This window comes from Bos indicus x Bos taurus, chromosome 26 (assembly GCF_003369695.1).
Source record: "Bos indicus x Bos taurus breed Angus x Brahman F1 hybrid chromosome 26, Bos_hybrid_MaternalHap_v2.0, whole genome shotgun sequence".
Lineage (NCBI taxonomy): Eukaryota > Metazoa > Chordata > Mammalia > Artiodactyla > Bovidae > Bos > Bos indicus x Bos taurus.
The window spans coordinates 28,583,536-28,608,826 of record NC_040101.1 but is presented as its reverse complement, the minus strand read 5'-3'; the positions used below and the strand labels follow the sequence as shown (position 1 = coordinate 28,608,826).

At 50.1% G+C, this 25,291-nt stretch overlaps 3 protein-coding genes across 8 annotated transcripts in view; 2 read left to right on the top strand and 1 right to left on the bottom strand.

Moving 5' to 3' along the window:
• The first annotated feature begins 1,382 nt into the window (after window positions 1-1,382).
• On the top strand, window positions 1,383-4,529 carry ELOVL3 (ELOVL fatty acid elongase 3). Its single transcript, XM_027529154.1, has 4 exons — window positions 1,383-1,702; window positions 2,587-2,718; window positions 3,358-3,509; window positions 3,766-4,529. Exons 1-4 carry the CDS (start codon window positions 1,602-1,604, stop codon window positions 4,191-4,193), a joined length of 813 nt encoding a protein of 270 aa, XP_027384955.1. The 5' UTR covers window positions 1,383-1,601; the 3' UTR covers window positions 4,194-4,529.
• Window positions 4,530-4,681: 152 nt separating this feature from the next.
• On the bottom strand, window positions 4,682-16,770 carry PITX3 (paired like homeodomain 3). Of its 2 annotated transcripts, XM_027529153.1 has the most exons (5): window positions 16,538-16,770; window positions 14,928-15,047; window positions 6,916-7,049; window positions 6,539-6,741; window positions 4,682-6,022 (listed from the first exon to the last, which is right to left on the bottom strand). In XM_027529153.1, exons 3-5 carry the CDS (start codon window positions 7,031-7,033, stop codon window positions 5,435-5,437), a joined length of 909 nt encoding a protein of 302 aa, XP_027384954.1. In that variant the 5' UTR covers window positions 7,034-7,049; window positions 14,928-15,047; window positions 16,538-16,770; the 3' UTR covers window positions 4,682-5,434. The 2 variants fall into 2 exon arrangements, with proteins under 2 accessions (XP_027384954.1, XP_027384953.1); XM_027529152.1 differs by lacking the exon at window positions 14,928-15,047 and having other exon boundaries at window positions 16,538-16,620.
• Window positions 16,771-20,503: 3,733 nt separating this feature from the next.
• Window positions 20,504-25,291, top strand: part of GBF1 (golgi brefeldin A resistant guanine nucleotide exchange factor 1) — a 123,283-nt gene continuing 118,495 nt past the window's right edge. For all 5 annotated transcript variants that reach the window (XM_027529299.1, XM_027529303.1, XM_027529300.1 and 2 more), the window contains exon 1: window positions 20,504-20,757. The gene's annotated coding sequence lies outside the window, so the exon portion shown is untranslated. The remainder of the gene's footprint in view (window positions 20,758-25,291) is intronic.

Below are 25,291 nucleotides of genomic sequence, written 5' to 3'. Positions count from 1 at the left end.
TTGCCTGGAGAATCCCATGGACAGAGGAGCCTGGCAGGCTACAGTCCATGGGGTTGCACAGAGTCAGACACGACTGAAGTGACTTAGCATACATTCAGGCACTGGGTCAGTGGCTCTGGGGTTGGTGATATGCCAGGTTTGGGTACTGTTTTTTTCCCCTAATGCAATAGAAAGTGCTGTATCAGAGAAGAAAGTGTCAACTAATTATGAAGAGGTGCTGGCTGTAGCAACCAGGTGAGAGATGACACAAAACAGAGACAAAGGGATGTACCTGGGGGTCATTGAGCTAGCATGGCAGGACTTCCCACTCACCCTTAGCTCATACAGTAGCTGAGAAGTGAAACTGGAATTCCTACCTAGGTCCTCTGGCTACAGAGCCTGTGGGCTTACTGCACATAACCATTTATAGCCACTTCATGATTTTAAATATTTTGTATTTATTTCTCTTAGCATTTGTTTTGCATATCTCTATCGTGTCTCAAACTGCCTTCAAGCCTTGTATTTCCCCCTCATTTTCATAAAGTCTAGGACAGAAACAAGGGACAGATGAGTAAGGCCTTAAAATTTTTTTAATGTTTATTTATTTGGGGCTGGGTTCACAGGCAAGGAAAAAGTAGATTTGATAAACACAGACTAGGGAAGAACCGCAGGATACTGGGAGATGAGCAGCACCTCCTCTTCTATAAACCCCTGGCAGTCTCCAGGAAGCCTGAAGACAATAATCCCAGAAGCCCAGAGGGTGACCCCACTTCCTTCCCAGGGTTATTACTGAGTATCAGGCTGGAGCCGGCAGGAATTCAAGAAACTGTAAAGAAACCACAGCCTCAACAACCAACTCTCCAAACATCAACACCAACTACCTCGACAATAAAACTCGTTACAATTCATCTCCCTCCCACTTACAACTGCAGACCAGAAGGAAGCAGAGGGGCCTACGGGAAGGGCTCTTTGCTGCCCCTTCCCCTGCCTGACCCATCCTCATGGGGATGAGCCTGGTTTTCCCAGGGTCTTGGGGAGGCGGGAAACTGACACCCTGTCTCCGAATGGGGGCACTAGAGAAACGGAGGACACCTTCATTCTCTCCTCATTGCCAGATAGGTCAGAACTAAAACCAACTGAGGCAAAGGTTATAGTTGGCAGTGCCAGGAGAAGCCTGTCACATCCCAGTAATCCCAAAGCCACAGCGGCTAAACTAAGCAGGTCAGAGTTGAGGTGGGCGAGAAAAAGATGAGGAGGTGGGCGTGGCGAAGGCCTAAGGTAGTGGGAGGCTTCTGGGGCGCTGCCCTTAAGAATGACCAATCAGAGAGTAGCTTGCAGCCGAGGGGCGGGACCGGGGAGCATCTTTGTCGCGATTGGATGAAGGCCGGGAGCGGGGGGGCCGCGGCGCGCCTAGGACCGCTGCTTTGCAATTTCTCATTATATACTGCAGTGGCCGCGGCTGTGGAAGCCGGCTGGACTGCAGCCCACGTGCCTGCATCTGAGGCTCTGGCTTGCCGCGGAGTTCCTTGCCGCGGGTCTAGTCAGTTCTGCCCCCAAGGTTCTCTCCATCCTCTGTCTCCTAGCTCTCGTCCAGCTCCCGACCTCAGCGTCTGCAAAACAAAATGGTCACAACCGTGAATACTTCAGATGAAATAGAGCAGATGTTCCAGCCCTACAACTTCGAGCTGTTCCGGAACATGAGGCCCTTTTTGGAGGAGTACTGGTGAGACCTGTAGAAGGGGAAGGGCCATGTTAGGGGCCTAACTCTGATGACCGCTATTTGGGGGGATTGGTGGAATGGGGGAGGGCGAGACAGAATACCCACAGAGATTTTGCTAAGGAGCAAAGGTATCGGATTCCCCAGTACTGACTTCATGTCCCTGTTGTCCAAGGTACATACAGGTAGTGTGGCACCTCAAAGAGGTGAGAAAGAAAGGCAGGAATAAGAGGATGGGATGAAGAATTTAGGAGGAGACAGAAACCAAGCGGGGAAAAGTGTAGTGAGAACTCTGAAGACTGGGGTTGATCTGAACTCCTACTCCCACCCACCTTATAGACGACTCTCCATCCTTTGTGGCTGCATGTGTGCGCATGCGTGCATGGGCTGATGCCTGAAGACTGCTCTTCACAGTTATCATCTTGTTCCTCAAATGTTCCATCATCCATGCTGTGGAGAAGGAGGCAAAATCTGGATACTCTTCCAAAATTTCCCCAGACTTTGCCCTAGAGCCCCTCAGAGCTCCAGCCAATTTGCTATGACCAACCAGGCAGAAGCTGTTGCCACATTCTTTGTACATCACAGCCTTGGTTTGCTTCTAGAAATGGACCAGCAGCTGTCACCCACTCCCAACCCCGGGAACCTTGGTTATAGCTGCTGCCCTGTGTAAAGTACTTTACATATATTAACACTGTCAGGAGAGGAGTGTTATTCCCCCCATAAAAATAAGGAAACTGATGCTCAGAGAAGGAAGTAGGTTTTCCAGTGTCACACAGCTAGTAAGTGGCAGAAGTAGAATTTCAATCCAGAGCACTGACCTGGAGATGAGTGGACATTCCTCTAACCAGCTCCCACCCATAAGCCCATCCACTCTGCCTTCTGCCTGCCAGGACAACCTCATTCGCCATAGCTCTGATCTACCTGCTGCTCATCTTCGTGGGGCAAAACTACATGAAGGCACGGAAGGGCTTCAACCTGCAGGGACCTCTCATCATTTGGTCCTTTTGCCTTGCAGTCTTCAGGTAAGACCTTCCCCACTCCAACCTATCTTATAGACCCTAGACCCTCATTCTATCCCTAAGAGCTTTCTAAAAACCTCAGTTGCATCAACTGCCCAAGTTGCCTCCTAACTCTCTCCTTATTCTGTTCTTTCAGCTCTGACTCCTCTCCCCGGGTTCCACTCTCCTGTCTTCCTTCTTCTCCAGTTCCTAGACTAGTAGTCTCTGCTCTCTCTCATGAGACCTCTTGTGCTCATTGAGTCTGGATAATTCCAACAATTTCCCCAGCCTCTAATACTCTCTGCATCTAACACTCTCTCCCAAGACCTTCCAATAACTTCCCCAGCCCCTTCTTTCCATATTCCCTCCTCACCCCCATCCTGCCACCTGTCTCCTTCCAGGCTCCTACCCATCCTATGAACCCTATTCCCTAGCTCAGTTTTCAATCTCAGCCTCTAGCACTCCCTGGTCCCTCCCCAGCCTCCATGTCTTCTATTTTCTAGATTACTGGTTGGCTTTACCAGGTTGGCATTGGGATCTCAGAAGCTGTGACCCCTTTGGAAGGGTGGGGAGGTGGTGGAACTTGGATCAGTGACTTGACCAGGCCAAGGGTTAAGGTGCCTGGGAATGACCCTTTCACCCTTTTCCTCTGTTCCATTTCAGTATCTTCGGGACACTGAGGGTGTGGGGCTACATGGGGGCCGTGCTACTTAGGGGGAGCCCAAAGCAAACTGTTTGCTTCACCTCCTTCGTCGACAGTCCCATAATCCAATTCTGGTCCTTCCTGTTTGTTCTCAGCAAGGTCGTTGAACTTGGTGAGTGGCAAGGGTTTGTCTCTCTGGTGTCCAGTCAATTGCATCCCTCCACAGGCCCTCCCCTTTACCCATCACATGGAGACTTCCTTCCCCACCCCTGGGTCCTAAAAACACCTCTCACCCAAGCCCCTCTTCAGATTCTCTGCCATAAAGACCCCTCTCCCTGTCCTGAAAATTTCCCATGTGCCCCCACATCAAGTTCAGAGGGTGGTCCCAACACTAGGTGATATGTTAGCTATGACTCCTCATCTCCCAGGAGACACGGCCTTCATCATCCTGCGTAAGCGGCCACTCATCTTTGTGCACTGGTACCACCACAGCACAGTGCTGGTGTACTCGAGCTTTGGATACAAGAACAAGGTGGCTGCAGGCGGCTGGTTCATGACCATGAACTTTGGTGTACATGCCGTCATGTACACCTACTACACTCTGAAGGCTGCCAAAGTGAAGTCCCCCAGCTGGTTTCCCATGCTCGTCACCAGCCTGCAGATCCTGCAGATGTTTATAGGAGCCACTGTCTGTATCCTGGCTTACATCTGGAGACAGGAAAAGGGATGCCACACCACAGAGGAACACTTCTTCTGGTCCTTCATCTTGTATGCAACCTATTTCGTTCTTTTTGCCAAGTTCTTCCACCAAAACTACATAATTCCCAGGATCAAAGCCAAGACCAAGAGCCAGTAAACAGTTGGAGAAAGAGAAGAAGCCCCAAGCCCTCTCTCCTCCCCAGGGGACTGAGGGGCTGAGCTTAGGTTTGAGGGAATGATTAGGAAGCCTTTCCTGTATGGTTTCCCCATGGGATGTATACTCCAAGGTGGCAGGAGATGATGACAGTCAAGAAGTATCACCCCTGGAGTGGGGATATGATCTAGTACTTTGATGTTTCTGTTGTTAATGTGAAGGCCAAGCAGGCCCTGGGATGGGGGTGGGACTAAGGAGGCTCCCCCAAACTGAGTTATTTATGTTTCCAGAAATCTTTCTCCTTCTTGCTCTGTTTTTTAATTAAAGATTCCAACAAGGTTTTCAGGGTTTGGGGATTTACAGGAAGGAGGCGACTGCTGTGTTGGAGGAGGGCCGCTGGCAGTGGGATGATGAGTGGGTGAGAAGCTTACAACAGTGTGTGGAAGGCTGAGAGTCACACACAGAGACATTCAATAAGAATCCTAGGCCTGTTAGGCACTTAATAAATGTCTGTTACAGACCAGAATTTTATTGCTGTTAGAGGCAAAAGCCCCTCATAGGAACAGTGAGAAACAGATGCGCAAAGGTGGAGTAAATTTCTAAAGTCGTAGGCTTCCTAAGTTCCAGAACTGACACTTCAAAGCTGACCTTCCAGTTATCCTCCATGAGACCACGAGGCGGCGCTGCAGTACCAGCTTTGTCCAAGCCATACACACCTACACAGACACGCACGCTTCGGGCGCCGCTTGGCTCCGGGAATCCCCAGGCCTCTCCATCCTGGGGTTGAGGGGTTGAGGACTGAAGCTCTAGAAGCCTCGACCCGCACATCTTTCCTGTAAACCCAGTTCTCCTTTAAAAATGGGGAAGGATGAGGGGAGGGAGCTCAACCGCAACTCTGAATCACCAGGCCTCTGACAGTCCGCGCACGTTTATTTCATTTATCTTTGAAAACCAGGGAGAGGGAGTCTGGAGAAGGCGAGGTGGGCCAAAGGTGAATTGGCCCCCCGGGGAACTGGTCCCTGTTCCTGGCCTTAGTCCCAGGGTCTCGGACTAAGGGTCCAGTCCGCCCCTCAGGCCTGGGAGTGGGGGAAGGCTCTCTCCTGAGCCGGCCGCCTCCCCAACCCCGACTGCCCGGCTCTCCTCTCAGACCCCGAGGGCGGGGGCAAGCCAGTCAAAACAACCCCAGTCCGTCGAGGCTGTGAATTACCGCCCCACCCTCAGGGATGATCGACGGGCAGCGCCCTTCAGACGGGCCGTTCCACAGCATACTGGCACGGACTGAGGTTGGCGGCCGGCGGCGGCCCCGGCACGGTGGGATAGCTGAAAGAGGCGTGCTGTTTGGCCTTGAGCCGCAGGCTGGCCAAACTCGAGTTACACGGGTCCCGATATACGTAGGGGGAAGAGGCGGCGGCGGCGGCTGCGGCTGCGGCCGAGGCGTAAGGGCAGGACACGGCCCCGGAGGACACCGCGGCTGGAGCCAGCCCGGGGGGCCCCCCGCCTAGGCCCTGCAAGGCCCCGTGCCCAGGCACGGTGCCTGGGGCGGTCGCGCCCGAGGGCACCATGGACGCGGAAATGGAACTGGGTGGCGAGAAGACGGGCTGCGAAGCCAGAGGCCCCACGTTGACCGAGTTGAAGGCGAACGGGAAGGTCTTGGCGGCGAGCGGCGGGCCGAGGGCCTTGGGTGGCCAGTTGCCGTACGAGTAGCCGGGGTACACCTCCTCGTAGGGCGGCACTAGCCCCCCGAGCGGCGCCGCGAAGCCGCCCTTGCACAACTCCGCCTGCTGGCTGCGCTCGCGCTTTCTCCACTTGGCGCGCCGGTTCTTGAACCACACCTGCGGGCGTGGGAGGAAGGTAGTCAGGACCTGGACCCCCAGGGCGGCTGGTGGACCGGTCGCCCAGGTGGGGGATTCAAGCGGGGTCCGGGTCCGGGCGGAGTATAAAGAAGATAAGGTGGCTGGAGGAGAATGGGGTGGTGGAGCAACGGCACGGGGTTGGGGAGGAGCGCATGCGGGACGGAGTCGGGGGTGACAGTATTGGGGGGTGGCGAGGGCAGCAGGAGGGGTCTAGGAGAGGTGAAGAGAAGAACCAGAGATAGTGCCAAGGGAGAAGAAGCGCTCCGTCTAGGGTGAGAGGGTGGAGGAAGAGAAGAGATTGGAGGTTGGTGGAAAAAAGGCCGTGGGGGCAGCGGGCCCTGGGCGAGGGACGTCGGATTTTGGGTCGGAGGAAGGGGCAGGCAGGGCAGAACTACAGGCTGCCGTTTCCGAAGCTGCTTGCTGAGCGGCCCGCGAGAGGGAGGCCCGAGGTGGAAGGGAGGGTGGTGGTGGAGGGAGACCGCCGAGGGTCCGTACCCGCACGCGGGCCTCGGTGAGGTTGGTCCACACGGCGATCTCTTCGCGCGTACTCATATCGGGGTAGCGGTTCCTCTGAAAGGTCGCTTCCAGCTCCTGCAGCTGCTGGCTGGTGAAGTGCGTGCGCTGCCGCCGCTGCTTTTTCTTCAGCGAGCCGTCTTCCGGGGAGCCGCCGGGCAGCGAAACCGAGGCCTTCTCCGAATCTGGGAGCCGGGGTGGGGTCTGTCACAGCACATCCTTGCCTGCGCGGATTCCCTGGCTCGGGGACTTCCTCCGTGGGCCGCCCCCCACCTCGCACCCGGGCTCCCACTCCAGGGTCCCACCCGGTTAGGGATGGAGCTTTTATTTCCCCCACCCCCAGAAGGGGGCGCGCTCACCGCTGTGCTCTTGGCCCTTGCAGCCGTGTTCGGGGAGTGGGGGGTGGGGGGTGCCCGCATCTGACAGCGAGAGGGCCGGGCTCCGGGCCTCTGCCTCGCTCAGCAGGCCGAACTCCATTGGGGGCTCGAGAACTCTGAAGGTAAGAGAAGACACAGACCAGGTTAATGGGAATAAAATCTCCAGGTTATCTCGTTCCCAGTACAGAAGTGTTTCCCCATCTTCCCCTTTCTCAACCACCAACATAAAGCTACCCTTCTAATCTGAGGTGCCCTAGGTTAGAATGGGGAAACAGCAGCCTAAGTGGGGAAAGGTGCCTACTCAGAGGTTTCATACACAGTTATACACACTAGATTTTGATTTGTTCCATGCTGGGCATCTAGAACAGTTGGCAGTTGGTGTTCAATAATCATTGAATTAGTGAAAACCTCACTATAGCACATTGCATACCACACACCACATCCTTAAAAAATCAAATTCCCTCTCACACGAATGCCCAATATCCCCATAAACTCAAACGTGCCTCTCAGCCAGTCTGAACCTGTGTTATTCACTCTCCCATGGGACGGATTTGCTTTTGAACCAGACCTGATACTTTCCCTGTAAGGAGAATCACTGCTATCATTTATGAGTACTAACTATGTGCCTTCACCTCATTATCTCTCCTCACAAGAATGGATCAATGTTAGGTATGATCACCCTTTTTTAGGCGTGGAAACTGAGACATGAAGTAATGATGAAGATCACAAAGTTTGTAAGTAGTAGAGTTATGATCTGAATCAGGTCTGTGAGATTCCTAAGATATGCTTTTGTTTGCTTTTTCAAACTGTGTTCTTTGGGGTCCTCCCTGCCCCGCAAACTCCCTCAGGGACTGGAACTCAGAGCTAACCTCAGGGATAGAAATCTAGCCTGATCTTACTCAGGTCAGCTTCAACTAGGGCAGCCCTGCTTTTGTCGGTTTTATTTATGCTTTCTTGAGAGACTTCATTTGAAGAAAGGGTTCTAGGATCAAAAACAAGTTTAAGAATCTTGTCTGCTTCTGTACATTGCACCCCATGAGTCACCACTCTCTCCCACGCCCTCCTGAAGTCCCACCTCAGGCTGTGGGTGTAGGTTTCTTAAAAGCCACTTCTGACCATTACTCCCCATGCCAAATCTCTCCTGACATTGCCCAGGAGCCTGCCTGGGTCCTCCTCCAGGTCTCCCCCTGCAGGGTCCCCCTTTCTGCTAGCTCTCCCAGGCCCCCTCTGGTGGGAGGAAGGGAAAGGGGCACTAGTGGGACTCAAGACTCCAGATGCCTCTTGGTCAGAGGAGAACCAATGGAGGCTAAGGATCAAGGAGCAGGGGTGAAGAGCTATGTAGGGGGGCGGGGTCCATCTGCCTCCCCATTAAGAGGGACTTAATGCAGGCTGTGCAAGGTGGCATTAATGTGGCGGATTAGCCCAGATAGAGACGTGTGTCACTTGGCTGCTCTGAATTGATTAGGAGCCTTTCTAAGAGAGGCGCAGATGGGCAGTGGCCTGTATTTGCACATGGTAATGCCCCCTTCAACCAGCTCAGACATGACAGCTGCCCCCCCCACCCCCCGCACCAAGCTAGTTTGAGTGGGACAGAGGTCAAGGCAGGAGGCTGAGAAACAGTCCTTATTCTTTCCACAGGCAGAGAGGACTAGACCTTAGACCCCTTCCTAGGGTTGGAGAAGCAGGGCTGAAGGGAACCCCAAAGGAAGGAGAGAAGTCAGGCCAGGGATGGGAGGGCTCAGCTTCCCTCGCCTTCCAGGTCTGAGGACAGAGTCAGAGGCTTAGGACTGGGCTGATGATGCTCCCATAGAAGGGAGAGGCCCTTGGGAGGGACCTGGAGCAGCCTGGACTAGTAGCTCTTCCCAAGTAGCTGTGGAGGCTTAGAACTAACAGGTGGAAAAAGGGGTGCTCTGAAATCTCTTCATACCCTAAGATGCCCTCAAAATTGCAAACCACACCCCTGACTTCTCCAGAGGCCCACAGGAGCAATGCAGAGCTGGGAAAAGAAGGACAGTTGGGTTTGCCTGTAGGAAAAGCTGAATTCCACGATTGCCATTCATCCTTCCAGTCTGCTTTGGCTCCAGACTTCCCATTTTCCAAACTCCCCCTTCCCCAAGCATTCCATACCTGTGTCTTGGTTTCACCCTTTATTTCAGCAGAGGGAGGCAGAGTGAGGAAAGATAAGGGCCAGAATAAAAGACGAGACTGAGAAAGCAGAGTTCAGGCTGTGTGTTCCCAAAGACAGACAGACACATATGCAGACAAATACAGGCCCCCTCTCAGACAAAATAAGCACTTGGACTTGGAGCTAGAGGCATACAAACACACACTCTCTCCCACACATGTGCCCCCACATTCAGGCAGACAGACACACACCGTCACACAGTCTCCTCTCTCTGTGACAGGGACAGCTGCCTCGGCTGTTTTGGAGCTAGCCATTATCCCCCCTCCCCCTTCCTGGCCCCTTTGAACCTCAGCTCTCAGTCCCAGGAACTAAGGACTCTGTGGGGGAGGAGGAAGCCCGAGGAGCCAGCGAAGTGGTCTATGCTCAGTGGCTGCTGGGGATAGCCTGTTTGGCTGAGTGGGGGAAGGTATGAGAATGCTGGAAGAATAGGATGGGGTCGTGGTGGGGGCAGAAAGTGATGAGCACCCCCCCAATCCCGCCCTGACCCAGGAAAGTAATCTGGTATACCGCAAAGAAACTAGGTTTAGATTCAAAAGATCTGAGTTCATGTCCTGGATCCTCAATTTACTAGCTGTGTGTCCTTGGCAAATTACCTCTCTGGGCATGTTCTTTTCATCTGTAAAAGTAAGATTATAATTCCTTCTCTACCTCTCTTCAGTATTGTGAAGAGGTTAAAATAAAACATAACATTTAAAAATGAGTAGGGGTCAAACTCTATCCAAGTTTTTTTCTCATTTATTGAAATGAGAAGGTTGGGCACCTTCTATGAGCTAGGCATTGAGTAAGGTGCTCAGGATAGAGTCAGAAATAAGGGATCATTTTTGTCTCTGCCTTTGCTTGACTGGTTCACCTCCCTAGCTTCTGTCTCCCAGTGAAAAATTGCTCTGTGAATAAAGGTGAGTATGCTGGATTTTAGAGAGGGATGCATGTGTGTGTTGTGAGCGCTCTGTTCGAAACCTAAAAGTGGGCCCAGTCAATAAGGAAACAGCCACATGGGTGGAGTAGCCCAAACTGGGAGCTAATCTGGGGACCCGGGATGGGTAGGAGAGGAAAGAATGAAGGCTTCAGACTCTTGACTGCGTTAGTAATAGCAGCAAGAGGAAAGGCGGTTGAGAAGGGCCCTGCCTATGAAGCTGAAAAGGTAGGAACACTAATGCCAAGAAGGCAACAGAGAGAGAGAGGGTGGGGGCAGAGGCCTCTAGCAGATTGTGTCCAGTGGGCTGGTCAGGCAGAGGCTGGGGGCGCCAAGCTGTTGTCTGAGCTGGAGACAGGCTGGCTGAGGATTAAGCTCCCCCAAACTGCTGGAGGTCGGGAAGCTGGGGAGTTGGGACTGCAGCCAGGGACTTCGCCTCACTCAGTGGACAGGGATAAGCAATAGGTCTAGAAGCCACAGGTTTGGTTGATGCTGGTCAGACATACCAGGAAAGACCAGAAAGAGTCAAGAGATAACAGTGGTGCTGAGTTCAGCTCTTGGGGTGGGGGGCCTCCTGCCCCACCCAAGCCTTTCTGACAGGCCCTGCAGGGGATAGATACATAGCCCAGTACCACTGGTTTCAAGGTGACAATCCCAGCCCTAGGGAGAATAGAGGGCTTGCAGGTGACCTTTGACTCTGAAATACAGCATGAAATTACAGGAAGCTGTCATGGACCACAGTAAGGACAAAATATCCAAGATAATTAAAGTGGGAGAACAGAGACTGCCCCAGAGCAGAGAGGCTATAGTGGGGAGGCCATGATTTCTAAGGGACACAACTTACGGCAAGAAGGTTACTTCCATGTGCACCCACTTTTGTCCTGAAGACAAAGGGTAGACGAGGGCCATAGCCAGAGAGCCCCCAAGTAGTTGTAAGTGCAATGCCCAAAGCACAAGGTACACCCTGGAACTGAAATGGGAGAAAACCTTTTTCTTGCAGAGACTGAATGAAAAGGAAGATAAGAGGGGATGGAATTGTAATGCTGTAGCTCAGCTCAGCCAGCAGTAAGTTAGTGAATAGGTGAAGAGTTGACTCATTGGAAAAGACTCTGATGCTGGGAGGGATTGGGGGCAGGAGGAGAAGGGGACAACAGAGGATGAGATGGCTGGATGGCATCACTGACTCGATGGACGTGAGTCTGAGTGAACTCCGGGAGTTGGTGATGGACAGGGAGGCCCGGCGTGCTGCGATTCATGGGGTCGCAAAGAGTCAGACACGACTGAGCGACTGATCTGATCTGAGAGCCCTAAACAGGATGGAACCTGAAACTAAAAGTGAGGCCCTTAAGTGGACACAGCCTCATGTACATTAGGGATGCTGAGCATCCACACTGTCTGGTCTCCTGAGTTGCTGTGAGCAAATGAAAGCAAAGGAAGACAGCCATGGACAAGGTTCAACAGCCCCAAGAGGAAACCCTAAGACTCAGGTGGAGGCATCAATGATTTGATGCACTTACTTTATCAAGAGGTAAATCAGAGATTGGGCTTCCCAGGTGGCTCAGTGGTAAAGAATCTGCCTACCAAGCAGGAGATGCAGGTTTGATCCCTGGGTCAGGAAGATCCCCTGCAGAAGGAAATGGCAACCCACCCCAGTATTCTTGCCTGGGAAATCCCACGGTCAGAGAAGATACCCAAGAACAGTAAGGGCACAAGACCCTAACTTCTAAGAGCTTACAGTTTGGGGAGGCAAACAGAGCATAGGATAAAATGATGGACTGCATGGGCCTGACTCTCAGATGGTGGAAGCTCAGAGACACAGAAGCCCGTGTAAGGTGGCATCAAGTTTTGGGGCTCAGAGAATGTAGCTGCTCTGGAAATTAGAGAGGCAGAGAAGGCAGCGGAAGCTTCTAAATAAAAGAGCCAGGGTCTCGATGGGGGCAATGGGAGATCATCAGAAAAACGTGGTCAGGCTGTGGAGGCATCCAATGAGGGGCAAAGGGTTGGGGTTCAGCTAGAGAATTCTCAGCTTTTCTATGAAAAACTCCCCTAAGACTAGTAAGAGAGAATATAGTATGGGAAACTAGGGGTACAACCTGAAAGAGCTGCCGCCAGTATGAAATTTCTTTGAGATCTTCAGCCTTATGTTAAAATTGGAAGCAAATTTTGCATTCTATCCCACATTCATGTTTGTTTTAAAAAAATCAATCTATTTATTTTAATTGGAGGCTAATTACAATATTTTAGTGATTTTTGCCATACGTTGACATGAATCAGCTATGGGTGTACATGTGTCCCCCATCCTGAACCCCCTTCCCACCTCCTTCCTCATCCCATCCCTCAGGGTCCATCCCAGTGCACCAGCCCTGAGCACCTTGTCTCATGCATTGAACCTGGACTGGCGATCTATTTCACATATGATAATATACATGTTTCAACGCTATTCTCTCAAATCATCCCACCCTCGCCTTCTCCCACAGAGCCCAAAAGTCTGTTCTTTACATCTGTGTCTCTTTTGCTGTCTTGCATATAGGGTCATCGTTACCATCTTTCTAAATTCCATATATATGTGTTAATATACTGCATTGGTATTTTTCTTTCTGACTTACTTCACTCTGTATAATTTAATACAAAAATAATATTTTCTCTTCAAATCTCCAAGAGACATCTTCAAGTGACATCACCACACCAGGAAGATGGACCCAGTGTAGCCTGCGGTGTCATGCCACTCCCACTCCTATACTGCCCCCTGCAACCCGCTACTGAGAAGCAGCGCTCCAAGCAGAGAGAGTGACTTAAAAGCAATATCTTTGGGATCTTTTTTGGGCAATGATGAGCAGAATGGATTGGGCAGGGGAGAAATAGGAAAGGGGAAACTATTAACTGACAGATGAAAAGTAAAGAAGGCCTCAGGGGAGGAAAAGCAGTAGGGAGAGTTCTAAGAGTGGCTTTCTCACCCCACATCTTCTCTTCTGTTTCCCTATCACTCATCATGGGTCCCTGTCAGTGACCAGAGACTAGACACTCTAGATATTCCCAAAGCTCAGGACCTGGGTGCCATCTTCAGGTTAGTTGCCTCCCCTACATGCTAGGAAGCATCACTTAGATTGAATGGAGAAGAAAAGATTTGAGTAGTGTGTTTCTCTTATGCTCACCCCCAACTTAGCTCCAGCATGCCTCCCTTGCCCTCTATTCCTGGACCTGGGTTCTGGGCCCATATTCACATCCTTGAGCTGGAGGCAGGGAGGGATCAGATCAGGATATTTGGTCTGAGAGAGTAGGCATTTGGGGAGTTCCCTAGAACTCTTCTCAAGGAGGGATGGGGATAGTGGGTGGCATCTGAAGTCTAGGATAGGGTGTCCCATCTGTCACTGAGAATCTTCCTGTGGCTGGACCACAGATGCTAGCAGGCTGATCTAAGGTTTGAGAGGCACCCTTCCAAACGAAGATTCTGTGCTTACAGTGGACCTACAGTTTGAGCATAATAATATCAGTAATGTTTCTTATTACTGTGTTTCTTCTCCATTTGCAAAGGGGCTTCCAAATACATGATTTCATTGAACTCTTACAACCACCTTATATGCCCGGAATGACCATTCCATTTCACCTCTAAAAGATAAATTTGTCCATGGTTATAGAGATTGAAGTGGAGAAGGCAATGGCACCCCACTCCAGTACTCTTGCCTGGAGAATCCCATGGACGGAGGAGCCTGGTGGGCTGCAGTCCATAGGGTCGCTAAGAGTCAGACACGACTGAGCGACTTCACTTTCACTTTTCACTTTCATGCATTGGAGAAGGAAATGGTAACCCACTCCGGTGTTCTTGCCTGGAGAATCCCAGGGATGGTGGAGCATGATGGGCTGCCGTCTATGGCGTCGCACAGAGTTGGACACGACTGAAGTGACTTAGCAGCAGTAGCAGCAGCATAGAGATTGAAGAGGTTCTAATCCAGTTCTCCTAAGACCAGGGACTGAGCTCTTGCCACTCCTCGCCCCCTCCACCCCAGCTACCATTTGTGGCTCTGACATGCATTGATCCTTCCAAGCCCTTAAGGGATTCCATTTCTACTTCCTGCCTTTACCACCTCCCTGGAAATGAGCTCGGGAAGTTTGCTGCCCACTGTGTGCCAAGGAACATTTTCCCATTCATCCTGTGCTTGCATCATTCCAGTTCTAAGAGGCCCCCTCATCTCTGGTTTCAGGATCTGGGGAGCAAACAAATCTGCTTATCTAGGTCTTTCCTTATTTTGTGGATTTCCATCCTATCTCACTTTCCAGAGGCCTAAACTTTCAAGTTTGCTCTCTCCAGCAGCCCCTAGCTCCTCCTTTTGCCACCATTCTCTGACCCTTCGCTAGGTCCATGACATTCTTCCTAAGAGCCAGTGACCAGGCATTCAATCAGCTAAACAACTTTATGCAGGGACAAGAGAAGGTTCTGTCTTTTGTTTCCAGCCATCTTTATTATAATGCCATTGCCTTTTTGGCAAAAGCAGAATCTAGGGGTATGGTCTTCAGAGCACCATTTGTAACGCCTTCCCTATTCCGTTCCTGACTCAGATCCCTTCATTTCACCCATAATTTCAGTGTTTTCCAAAGACAATAGGAGCACAAGCCCCTTGAAAAGGGTATCAAAATGTGATGGGGAGTGACTGGGATGTGACTCTATATTTATCAAAAAGGGATGAGGGACAAAAGAGTTTGGAAAACAATGTCCTAGCCAGTGATAAGTGAACTTTAAAATTAAGGAGTGGAGGTGGGAGTGTGGGGAAGACGTATGGGGAGTGTGGTGAGGGTGAGAAAGGTTGGAACCCACTTGTTTAGATTACTCATTGCTGAATATATTACCCTGCACTTGTCCCCATGAAACTCAGTCGCAAAACGGGCTGTTTGCTTACTTACATAGATCAGAAGAGTTCCCTCTACTTTGTTCCCTTCAGCTTAACTGGGTTCTGGGTAAAGAGTTGGAGTCAGAGTGGGCGGTCATTGTATGGATCCAAAGAAATCAGGGCCCTCTCCCAGCTGTAGGAAAAGCAAATAGGGTAGTTGGGTAGGGCTGAGACATCCTTCCCAACCAGAGATGGAGGGCAATCTGGGTCCTGTGTTGGATCCCAGTGTCTGGATCCCATGTGTCTCCAACTCAGCCACCAGGGTGGTGGGGAGATTGGTGGGACTGAGGAAGCAAAAAGGGAAACAAGACCCCAGAGTTTGCTTTGCTAAAGGGCTGCAGTTTTCTCTTTGGGCCTGGGCTCCTGCCTACTGTGGGAAAGGAGACTCTAGCCTGGTGAAATCCAGGCAGAGTCTGGGGTGGGGTGTCTGGTCAGCTGTACTGGAATTAGGGGTGACTGAGTTTGTGAGGGAACTGAAGCTGTCAGGGGCTTGTGCTAGGCTCCTCCTTGCCCCCCTCCTTGCCCTTTGTGAGTCATTCCTTCCTTTCCTACTTTTGATTCCCACTAGCAGTCCCACCATTGCTCCGTCTCCACAAATCTGGATTCTGGAAGTCCGGGGTGATGCTCGGAACATGTCTAATCTAGGTTGGAGAGGGAATGTCTCCGGGTGCCACTCCAACCCAAGGCCACGTATCAGCTTTCACTCTCGGTCCCTGCTCCCTGCCCCGCAGCCCCTAGCAGAAAGACAAGTTTGCAAAGTGTGAACTGGGATTCTAGGCAACCCACCACAGCGAACCCCACCGTACACGCAGCCCCTGGCCAGGCGCTGCGGGGTAATGAACATGCCACTCGGCCAGGGACATTCTGTCCACCGCTGCCCGACACAGCGTCTGCTCTAGAGAGACCAACCTAGCTTCCCCGGACATTCTGTCCGCTTTGAGAACCGCGCGCGGCGGACATTCCGTCCGATTCCCTGGCTTTCCCAGGTCGGAACCCATCAGGGCCCTGGGACCCGCCAGACCCGTCGTCTGGTCACTTGGACTACCTAACCTCGGCCCTGCAGCCCGAACAGCGGCCATCTGACACGGTCGCTGTCGGGTTCTCACAACACGGCTCCTATCCCAACTGCAAAGCAGCTACGAAGAAAAGCGTGTGCGACTAACACACCCCTGCTCCCAGGCCCTGGAGTCTGAGACCCAGCCCGGGGGCGTCTGGCATTGCCAACTGCCCCCTTGCTGGGCGGCCGCCGCCAGCTCCCCCCGCTGGCCACAACCCTTTTAGCACCCGGGCTGTCGGCCCCGCGCCCCAGGTTCCCAGGGAGCTTCCTGATAATTGGTTTCCCAACGCTGCGCCGCTTCGCAGAGCTCCTGTCCTGACCTCATGACTCCGACTTCTCTTCGGATCCCTCGAATCTTCCCCTTCTAAGTCCCCCGAGTCCTGGCTCTAAGTTTCCCCTTTTCTAAGTCCTGGCCCCAGGTCTACAGTCCGTTCTCCCAGTCTCGACCTGTTCCCCAGGCACCGTTCTACAGTTCAGCCGCCCTAGGTCCCGTTTTAGGGATCCCGAAGTCCGGCCATGGCCCCTCTGCCCGGTGAGCCCCTGTCCCCGCATGGTCAAGCACTCACAGTGAGTCCCGCAGCAGGCAGACTCCCGGCAGCGGCGGCGGCGGCCGCAGTCTGGAGGGCAAGCAGGGGCCAGAGGCCGGGCACCCGGCCGGGGTGGGGGCCGCCCCCCTGAGCCCGGGGCCGCCGCTCCGCTCCGGCGCTCCCGGACTCGCTGGGAGAGAGTAAGCCTCGCCGCGGACTGCCACCCCCCGCCAGCGCCCATTCACTTTATGGCAGCCCAGGGCGCCCCCAGCCAGCAGCGGCTAGCCTCGCGCATCGGGCCCCGCCCCCTTCCAGCTGCACTGCCGGGGCTCCACCCTTTCCAGCTGTGAATTTTCTGGCCCCGCCCTCAGGGGAGGGGTCTGGCCGGCGCGGAGCCAACAGCCCCGCCCTCCGGCCAATCGGAGGCCCTCCTCAGCAACTGGGCCACGCCCCTCCCCACGTGGCTGAAACAGCGCTCGCGGAGAACTGCGTGAACTGGGTATCCCCACCGAGCTCGGGCGGGTAGGCTGCGAGATGGGGCCAGGCAACCACCCTGAGCGAAGTGGAACCGGTGCTGGGGGATAGAGCCAGGTGGGGGTGGGGGGACGCACGGCCCGGGAGAGACCGCGGGGTTTCAGCACTCAGACTTCGTTGCCGCTCAAATTTCGGTGATTTTCTCCACTTGTCGCTGTCTGTCTCTCTGCCCTTTTGTCTCAGCTCCAATCCTCCCACTTCTCGCCTTTTTTTTTTTCCTTCGCCACCACTTTGCTTTTTCTGTTTGTCTCACTCCTCCGTCCCCTGCCACTTCGAAAGACTAATTTCTGTTTCTGACCCTCTTTTTCTTTTTTCCCTTGCATCTTTCTCTCTTCCTCTTCTCGGCTGCCACTCCTCCCCCAAGCCCCCTTTCCCTCTCTTCCAAGAAAGTAGCTTCGTGGAGAATTTGGAGTGAGATAAATTAAAACAGCATTCTAACCCTGCCATCAGTTGCAACATTGCCAAGTGACCTTGCACATGTAACTTAACTATGATTCCCTTATTCCTCACCCACCCTGTAAAATTAAAGGAGATTCTAGCTGAATCTCAGGGTTTGGCCTGGGCACTCTTCAGAGACCTGGGCAAGTTCCCTGTCAGTCTGCTCTCTTACCTTACATAGGCTATGTTCTCCCAGACTTATCAAGGCTACCTTCTTCTTGGTGATACCAAGTTCAGTTCTGTGGGTAAGGTGTGGCCTGGTGCTTGCAGGTTAGGGAGTTGCAAAGGATAGGACAGATTTCCTAAGGAATATGTGGAGTCAGGCTGAGTTGCTAGGGTGTCCCTGAGGGCCCTAAGCCCTATTACATAATATACTCCTAAGGTGAATCTGACTAGTCATGTCTTTGCCTAAAACCCTTCAGTGGCTCTTGTTTGCTATCAGGATAAAGGCTAAGCTCCCTTGCATGGCATAGAAGAGTTTGAGGACCTGATTCTGTCTTAATATTCAATCTCCTTGTGGTTTCCTGTATATCTCCAACAGTAATGTGTTTCCAAACATTCTTCATTTTGCCAACTCCTACTCACCCTGCTAAGCTCCACTGAGGCCTCATTCTCTCCGGGAAGCCTTTCCTGAATTCCCAGGTTATCCAGAAGTCCAGCCTCTTGCTCCCACAACCCTCCTGTGTGTAGATCTATTACCTTACCCATCATATTGAAGAGATCAGTTTATGTGTTGTTCCCTATAATGCTAAGATTTAGGGGTGCGAGGACCATATCTTCCTCATCTTTCTATTCTTAGGCATTATATAGACACTCAGTACTAATATCTAAGAGAGAGATGTTTTCCTTGGAAAAATGGAGGTTAGAAGGTGCTGGGGCATTATCATTTCTCTTTGCCTCATCTCTAACACACAATTCCATTCATGCTTTTAGGTTGATTAATTTCTGGAGTGGAGATAGGATAGCAGGGAGTTTTGGCCTACTTAGAGGATTTTTCAGTTTATTATCTAGGACCTCTCAATCTGTGATAGGGTCAGAAGACCAAATCCAAGTTTTCAAATGAAGGTGGAAAATGGCTCAGAGGTAAGCTGGAAGAGATGCTACAGTGGTTGTATCATCAGCCTCTGACTCTCTTTGGGTGAAAGAGGCAAGATATTCAGCTGGACCCAGAGATCAGGAGCCCCATTTGTAGGTACACAGACCTACTGAGGAGTTCTTCGGGTCTGATGGGTTTCTCCATATTAGAGGATTCTAGCACAAGGCTTTGGATGTCTGGTTTTGAGACCACATTCCTATGGGGTTAGGAATGTAACTTCCTTAGACTTGCTGCTGCTGCTAAGTTGCTTCAGTCGTGTCTGACTCTGTGCAACCCCATAGATGGCAGCCCACCAGGCTCCCCCGTCCCTGGGATTCTCCAGGCAAGAACACTGGAGTGGGTTGCCATTTCCTTCTCCAATGCATGAAAGTGAAAAGTGAGAGGGAAGTCGCTCAGTCTTGTCTGACTCTTATTGACCCCATGGACTGCAGCCTACCAGGGTCCTCTGTCCATGGGATTTTCCAGGCAAGAGTACTGGAGTGGGGTGCCATTGCCTTCTCCGTCCTTAGATTTGAGTCATCCATAAGTGAGAGGAAATGGGGGAGAGAGCTGGATCTTTTTTTCATCTTTCTAGCAGTCTCTTCAGGTCTGTAGGGACACCTAGGCTTTATTCAAGCAGATAGGCTAGGAACTCCAACATTCAATCTGCAAGGAGAAAACTCATCCTTCTGTCCCCTTTCTACACAAACTACTAGGTCACTCTAAATATCCTAGCAACTTCTATCATCTCTTGCCAGGGGAGAGGCAACTAGGGGCATCTTGCTCTCAGATGTTTTATCATTTCTAAGGCTTCAGGAAAGCCTTCAGTTTCCTGTCACTGGTGATATGGACTAACCCGTGTGATTAGCTTTTTTCCGGATAGGTAAAGAATATCCAGGGACTTCCCAGGTGGTGTAATGGAAAGAATCTGCCTGCCAATGCAGGGGATGCAGGAGAGGCAGGCTCGATCCCTGGGATGGGAAGATCCCCTGGGGAAGGAAATGGGAACCCAGTATTCTTGCCTGTGAAATCCCACGGATAGGGGAGCCTGACGGGCTGCAATCCATGGGGTCACAAAGAGTCGATATGACCTAGAGACTGAGCAAAAGAAATCAAGGCTTAGGATGAGGGTCAGAGCTGAGTCACAGTCTAATAAACTAAAGTGTAAGAGGTATCGAGGGGCAGTGAAAAAAAGAACTGGACTAGAGGTGAGGACACTTAGGTTTGTCTCTGCTCTGTCATTAACTAGATATACAAACATGGGGGCTATCTTTCCATTCTGGGACTCAGTTTCCTGATCCATAAAATGAAAGGACTTGAATTAAATATCCAAGCCTGTTGTCACCTCCCATTGTCTATTTCAGGATGACAGGCATAAGGCACAAGACACAGAAACAAAGTTGAGATGGGACAGATTCATTATGAGAAGTCAAGCAAGCAGAAGGCACGGTGGGGGATGGGAGGTTGGAATAGATTGCTCCCTTGAGCTGCCTTGAAAGGAAACGATTCCTCAAGTTTATAGTATTGGCCCAGGTGACTTTAATAGGGAGAAGCGGCCGGTTTCGGCCTAGAGAGAATAGTGTCGGCCACTCAAGGCTCTCAAAACGGACTCCGCCCCCTTTCCAGCAAATCATAGCTTTCTTCCCCATAATGCCCAGCAGCCACTGCCAAACTGTGCACTGCAACCTAACTCTACCTAACTCCACCTCTCCAACTGCCAGCATAATTTCTGCTTTTTTACTGGTTCTAGGAACTGTCACTCAGAGAGTCCTCGTATCCGTTGGTTGTCCCCTGCCTATCTTTTTCTTTCCCTTGTAATCTCGCCTCTTTAGGCACTACCCGCCTCCCGACGCCAATTTCCTTCCTTCGATTGGGTAACCGAAATGCCATTTTTCACGATGCGAAGCTATGATTGGCTATGAGCGGCAGGGCTCGTGCAGATACCAGGCAGCGGGCTAGACTGAGGCTAGTTACCACGTCAGTGAGCTGACAGGGAAGGTAGCCGGCTCCACCGCCCGTTCTGGCCGACTCTTCCTGGCTAATTGGGTGGGCTTTGATTTCGGCCTCAACTCCCGGAAAGGGCTCCTTTCCTGCTCCTATCTGCCGCCAGAGCCGGGAGAGCCGCTCAGAGACGCCTTCGAGGCCCGGGCTGGACATGAACAGCCGCCGCCGGTCCTGGGACTAGGCCCCGCCATTTTGGATCCGCTGACAGGTCAGCGAAGTCTCTTATTAGAGTTCCAGTGTCGTGAAGGCCGCCCTGACATCACGAGAGGGAATAAGGAGAGGAGAGCCCTTAAACCGAATGAGCCGGGCGGGTTGGGTTAGGGACGCAGGGGCAAGAACGAGATGAGAGAGAGATTGTTGTGGGAGGGCACTGGGAGAGGTGCAGGGGGCAAAGGTCAGGCCTCTGCCGCCGGAGGGGCGACTTCAACTCTGCCTTTTGATCTCTTGCAAGTACCCGAATCCTTCTCCCTGTGTTTCCAGGCTTAGCCTATTTCCTGTCTTTTGGAGCTTCCCGCGTCTTCCTTCCAGTTTTCAGAAGCTGAAAGCAAACTTGCAGAGTATCATATCTACATTTCAGGGTTGATTTTTAGAGCTTGGATGAGAGTCTCACTGGATTTTGTGCAGCGCCCACTTCTGTGTGACTGCCTCTTTAACACAGCTGAACTGCTTCATTAATGATGGTGAACTAATCATCACTACTACTAGACCAGGTAGTGAGAAAGCTTGTGGAAGGACTGAGGCCAGCCTCCCGAGGACCTGTTTAAGAGAAGGCTTTCCTTTTATGGGGCTGCTCACCTGCCAGTCTGGGTCTGTGTGTAAACACTGGGCTTAATCTTCTGCGCCTCTTTCATCTTTTACAAATATTTTCTTCAGGTGTATATTTTTGGTTGCCATCTCTTCCCCAGGTCTTCTCTTCACTTGTCCTAAGGAGATGAAGTTTAATTTCAAGGAAGCCATTCTATTACAACATATTTGGAGGAGAGCAGAGAGGAATTTGAAAACCTGTGAAGTTGGTACTGTTGGCCTATTATTTTTAGTGGTAGGAAGAGTCATGAGAGATATTCAATCAGTTTAAAAGTGGTAGGGTCAGGACAGCAGAATGAATGATGGAACATAACCCCAAAGAGCGTAGTTTGTGGTGCTGTGATGACTTTGACAAACTGCTGTATTGTAAAGCTATAAGAGTCCCTCAGTGGTAAAGAATGCCTTTAAAAATAAGGAATAGGTATAGTGTCTTTTAATGCACGACATAGAACTTGGCATGCTTTTAAATCAGGTATACAAGGCACACCTCTGGACCCTGTGGAGGATACAAATGGAAAGGTCTGATTGGAGGTTGCTTTGCTGTGCTCAGTTTATGTGCTCTAAAAAGCAGTAGCAATATATGTGTACTGGCCTATACTGTGCATGTCAACCTAAGTGCCTTTTAGCCTGTAATGTACACTCAGTAAGTGTTATCCATACCTAGGATTAGAGTTAGTGTGTGATCCTGTGGCCTGGTTCTAACCCTGGCAGTCAGGCCTTTTGCATGGTGAGGTAGTAACAAGGAGAATCTAAACCTCATTATGTTAGAAGGGAAAACAATCTAGGTTCTAGAGTGACTAAACTGTGCCCTCCTGAAATTGTGTGTGTATGTATTTGTTGATTTAAAATAAATGGGGTGGAAATTATAGGACACTATTTGCATTTTGAACTTATTTGAACTTATCTAACCTGAAGTATCCAGGGTCTGCTTTTCTCATCTGGGTTGACAGGCCCTGTTGATCCCTGTTGAGTTGATAATGCTTTGCATAATAGGCAGTCTAGTCTTTGGATATAGTATAACCAGTTCAGCATCTTTTCAGTTGGGCTTGGAGGTAAGTTAGGCATCAAAGATTTTACCTTTTCTTATTTAAAAAGTCATTTTCTGGATAGAAATAATTCTTTACTTCCAGCCCCCATCCCAAATCAGAAAATTTGTTCTTCCTTCAAGATTTGTATTTGAGCTTCTTTTTATAAGTGCCTGTAAACAGTACATTCTAATCTTGACAGTGATGCTCATTGGCACAGTGGGAACTCAGGTTGTAGACACATCTCATGAGTAGCTGGGCACCAATCCCAGTTGAACTCAAGTTCTCAGTAGTTACACTACTACTTCCTTCTCTGTGTTCCAGAAGGCAGGATGACTGCCACTTTTAGATAATAACTTTATTGTTTGGGTACTTAAACTGGCTAGCAATTAGAGAGGAAAAAGACACAGCTCCTGCTTTTGAGGAGACCCATTGTCTTTATACAGTACTCACTGGAAGGATCAGCCTTGTCTTTGCACAGCACTTCTATTGATTGATCAGTCTGTCCTTGTGATTCAAGGTGACTAATTAGAATGATTCTGTTGTGGGGTAATTGTGGAACTGAGTTGAAGGGAGTCAGGGAGGTTAATTTTACCTCTGGCTAGAAGAGCTGTGTAATTGTTAGCTCTTTAGCTTTTATTCTTCCTCTTTTTCTGTATTTCATTATGTTCAATGGCAGTTGTTTATTTAAATGAAAATGTACTGGACTTTGTGGTGATTTGGAGCCCACTTGTAGTGGATGTGATCATGAAATAATGATTTATTGCCATCATATAAATAAACTAGGAAAAAAAAAAAAGTAAATAAACTAGGGATTGCAAGCTCAAATGCCTGAGTATCAGGCAGGTAATGTAATTGAGTGAAGTGAGCCAGGAGGGAATGTGTTAGGATATAGTAGTGACTATAGTTGGAGAAGGCAATGGCAGCCCACTCCAGTACTCTTGGCTGGAAAATCCCATGGACGGAGGGCCCTGGTGGGCTGCAGTCCATGGGGTTGCTAAGAGTCAGACACGACTGAGCAACTTCATTTTCACTTTTCACTTTCATGCATTGGAGAAGGAAATGGCAACCCACTCCAGTGTTCTTGCCTGGAGAATCCCAGGGAAGGGGGAGCCTGGTGGGCTGCCGTCTATGGGGTCATACAGAGTCGGACACGACTGAAGTGACTTAGCAGCAGCAGCAGCAGTGACTGTAGTGTACTGAAATGTGAGCACAGTATGACCATGCTTCCTATTTTTCAGGAGAAACTGGGAATTCAGATCATTATGTTTTAAACTGTTGGCAACTAGTTAAATTATTTAAAAGCCTTTTACAGGTGGAAAATACGTCTGTGGACTGGATTCTGTGCCATGACAGTGGAGGATGACTCCTGATACTCAAGATGAGCAGACCTCATGAGACTTAATCACTGCAGTTCTCTATGTATAATCATACAGACTCACTTTTTAATATTTGTCCTACTCTGCCAACTTTTATGCTGAGTTGTCATGTTGGATGCTCTGAGTGGTTAAAAGATGAGTGAGAGAAAGAAGCCTTGTTTCGTTTTTCATCTCCAAGGTGACAGAAAGGACATCTTTGGACAACTTTGGGCTTATCTCAGTAACTCACTGCATATAGTTCTTGGGATAACCTCAGAATCTCTATAGAGGGAGGAAGTGGAATGGCAGAGCTGGGGTACACCAGTCACCTGCTTATGGGGTTGGGAGGATTTTCCAGTTGTATCCTCTCAGGGAATCAGCTTATTTCTTGGTTTGATTTTCTCTTACCTCCATACTTGAAGTAAATTTCTTGAGCCCAGTAAGTTATTTACTACTTCAGTAATTTTTGTTCACTTTCAACAAAGCACAGAATTATGGCATGTTCTTTGGCTAGCTATAGAAACCTTAAAAGCTCTGCATCTTTGGTGATTCTCTGGGATGTTAGAGAGATGAGTGAAGATAAACCTTGGAAGGGCCAGTTGATAGTTGTTCAGCTCCCTGGTACCTTCTACCTTCTCAGTATGCCCATCAGAGTTTTCTTGGTTTACATAGCTCTGTACTAGACATCAGAACACCATGAAAAAGAAAAAACCCTGAGTTTTTGCCTTTGGAGAATCTAATTTCTAGTTGGATAAGAACAACTTTTAAGCAATGAAGAAAAAAAATAATGGTCTACTAATAATCTGTATGTGTGTGTTCAGTCGCTTAGTCGTGTCCGACTCTTTGAGATCCCTTAGACTATAGCCCGCCGGCTCCTCTGTCCATGGAATTCTCTAGGCAAGAATACCTGAGTGGGTTGCCATGCCCTTCTCCAGGGAATCTTCTGAACCAAGGGATCAAACCCTGGTCTCCTGTATTGCAGGCATATTCCTTACTGTCTGAGTTACCAAGGAAGCCCCAACTAATCTAGTACCAAAGAAAATAAGACACATATACATGAATATGAAGAATTGACAATTACATAAAGAATTGTAATTATTTACAATGTTTCATAGAAGAAATGTGAACATGCACATAGCATATGAGGAGACTTCAGGAAGATAGATGTAAATCAGAAGCATTATTCTTTGGTGGATAAATGTGGGTTCTTTTTGTCCGTAGAGTGGCTAATATGGAAGGTTTGTAACTTCTTTTAATAGTAGAGGAACAAACGTGGGTTACAGAAAGTTTTGCCTGCCCGGCTTAGAGTCCTTGTCTTCTGTGAAGCAATTGTTCTCACAAGAGGTGGATGTGAACTGCATCAATATTGAAGAGTCAGTCTTGGTATTCTTTCATTTATTCATTCAGTATTTATCAATTTTCTTACTATGTATGTATCATTTTTCTTTATCATTTTTCTGTGTAAAAGATGCTAAATTATGGTCTCTTCCTGAAATGCTCATAGACTCGTGGGAGAGACAGACTAAATAAATAATTATAAATTAGCATAAGATAT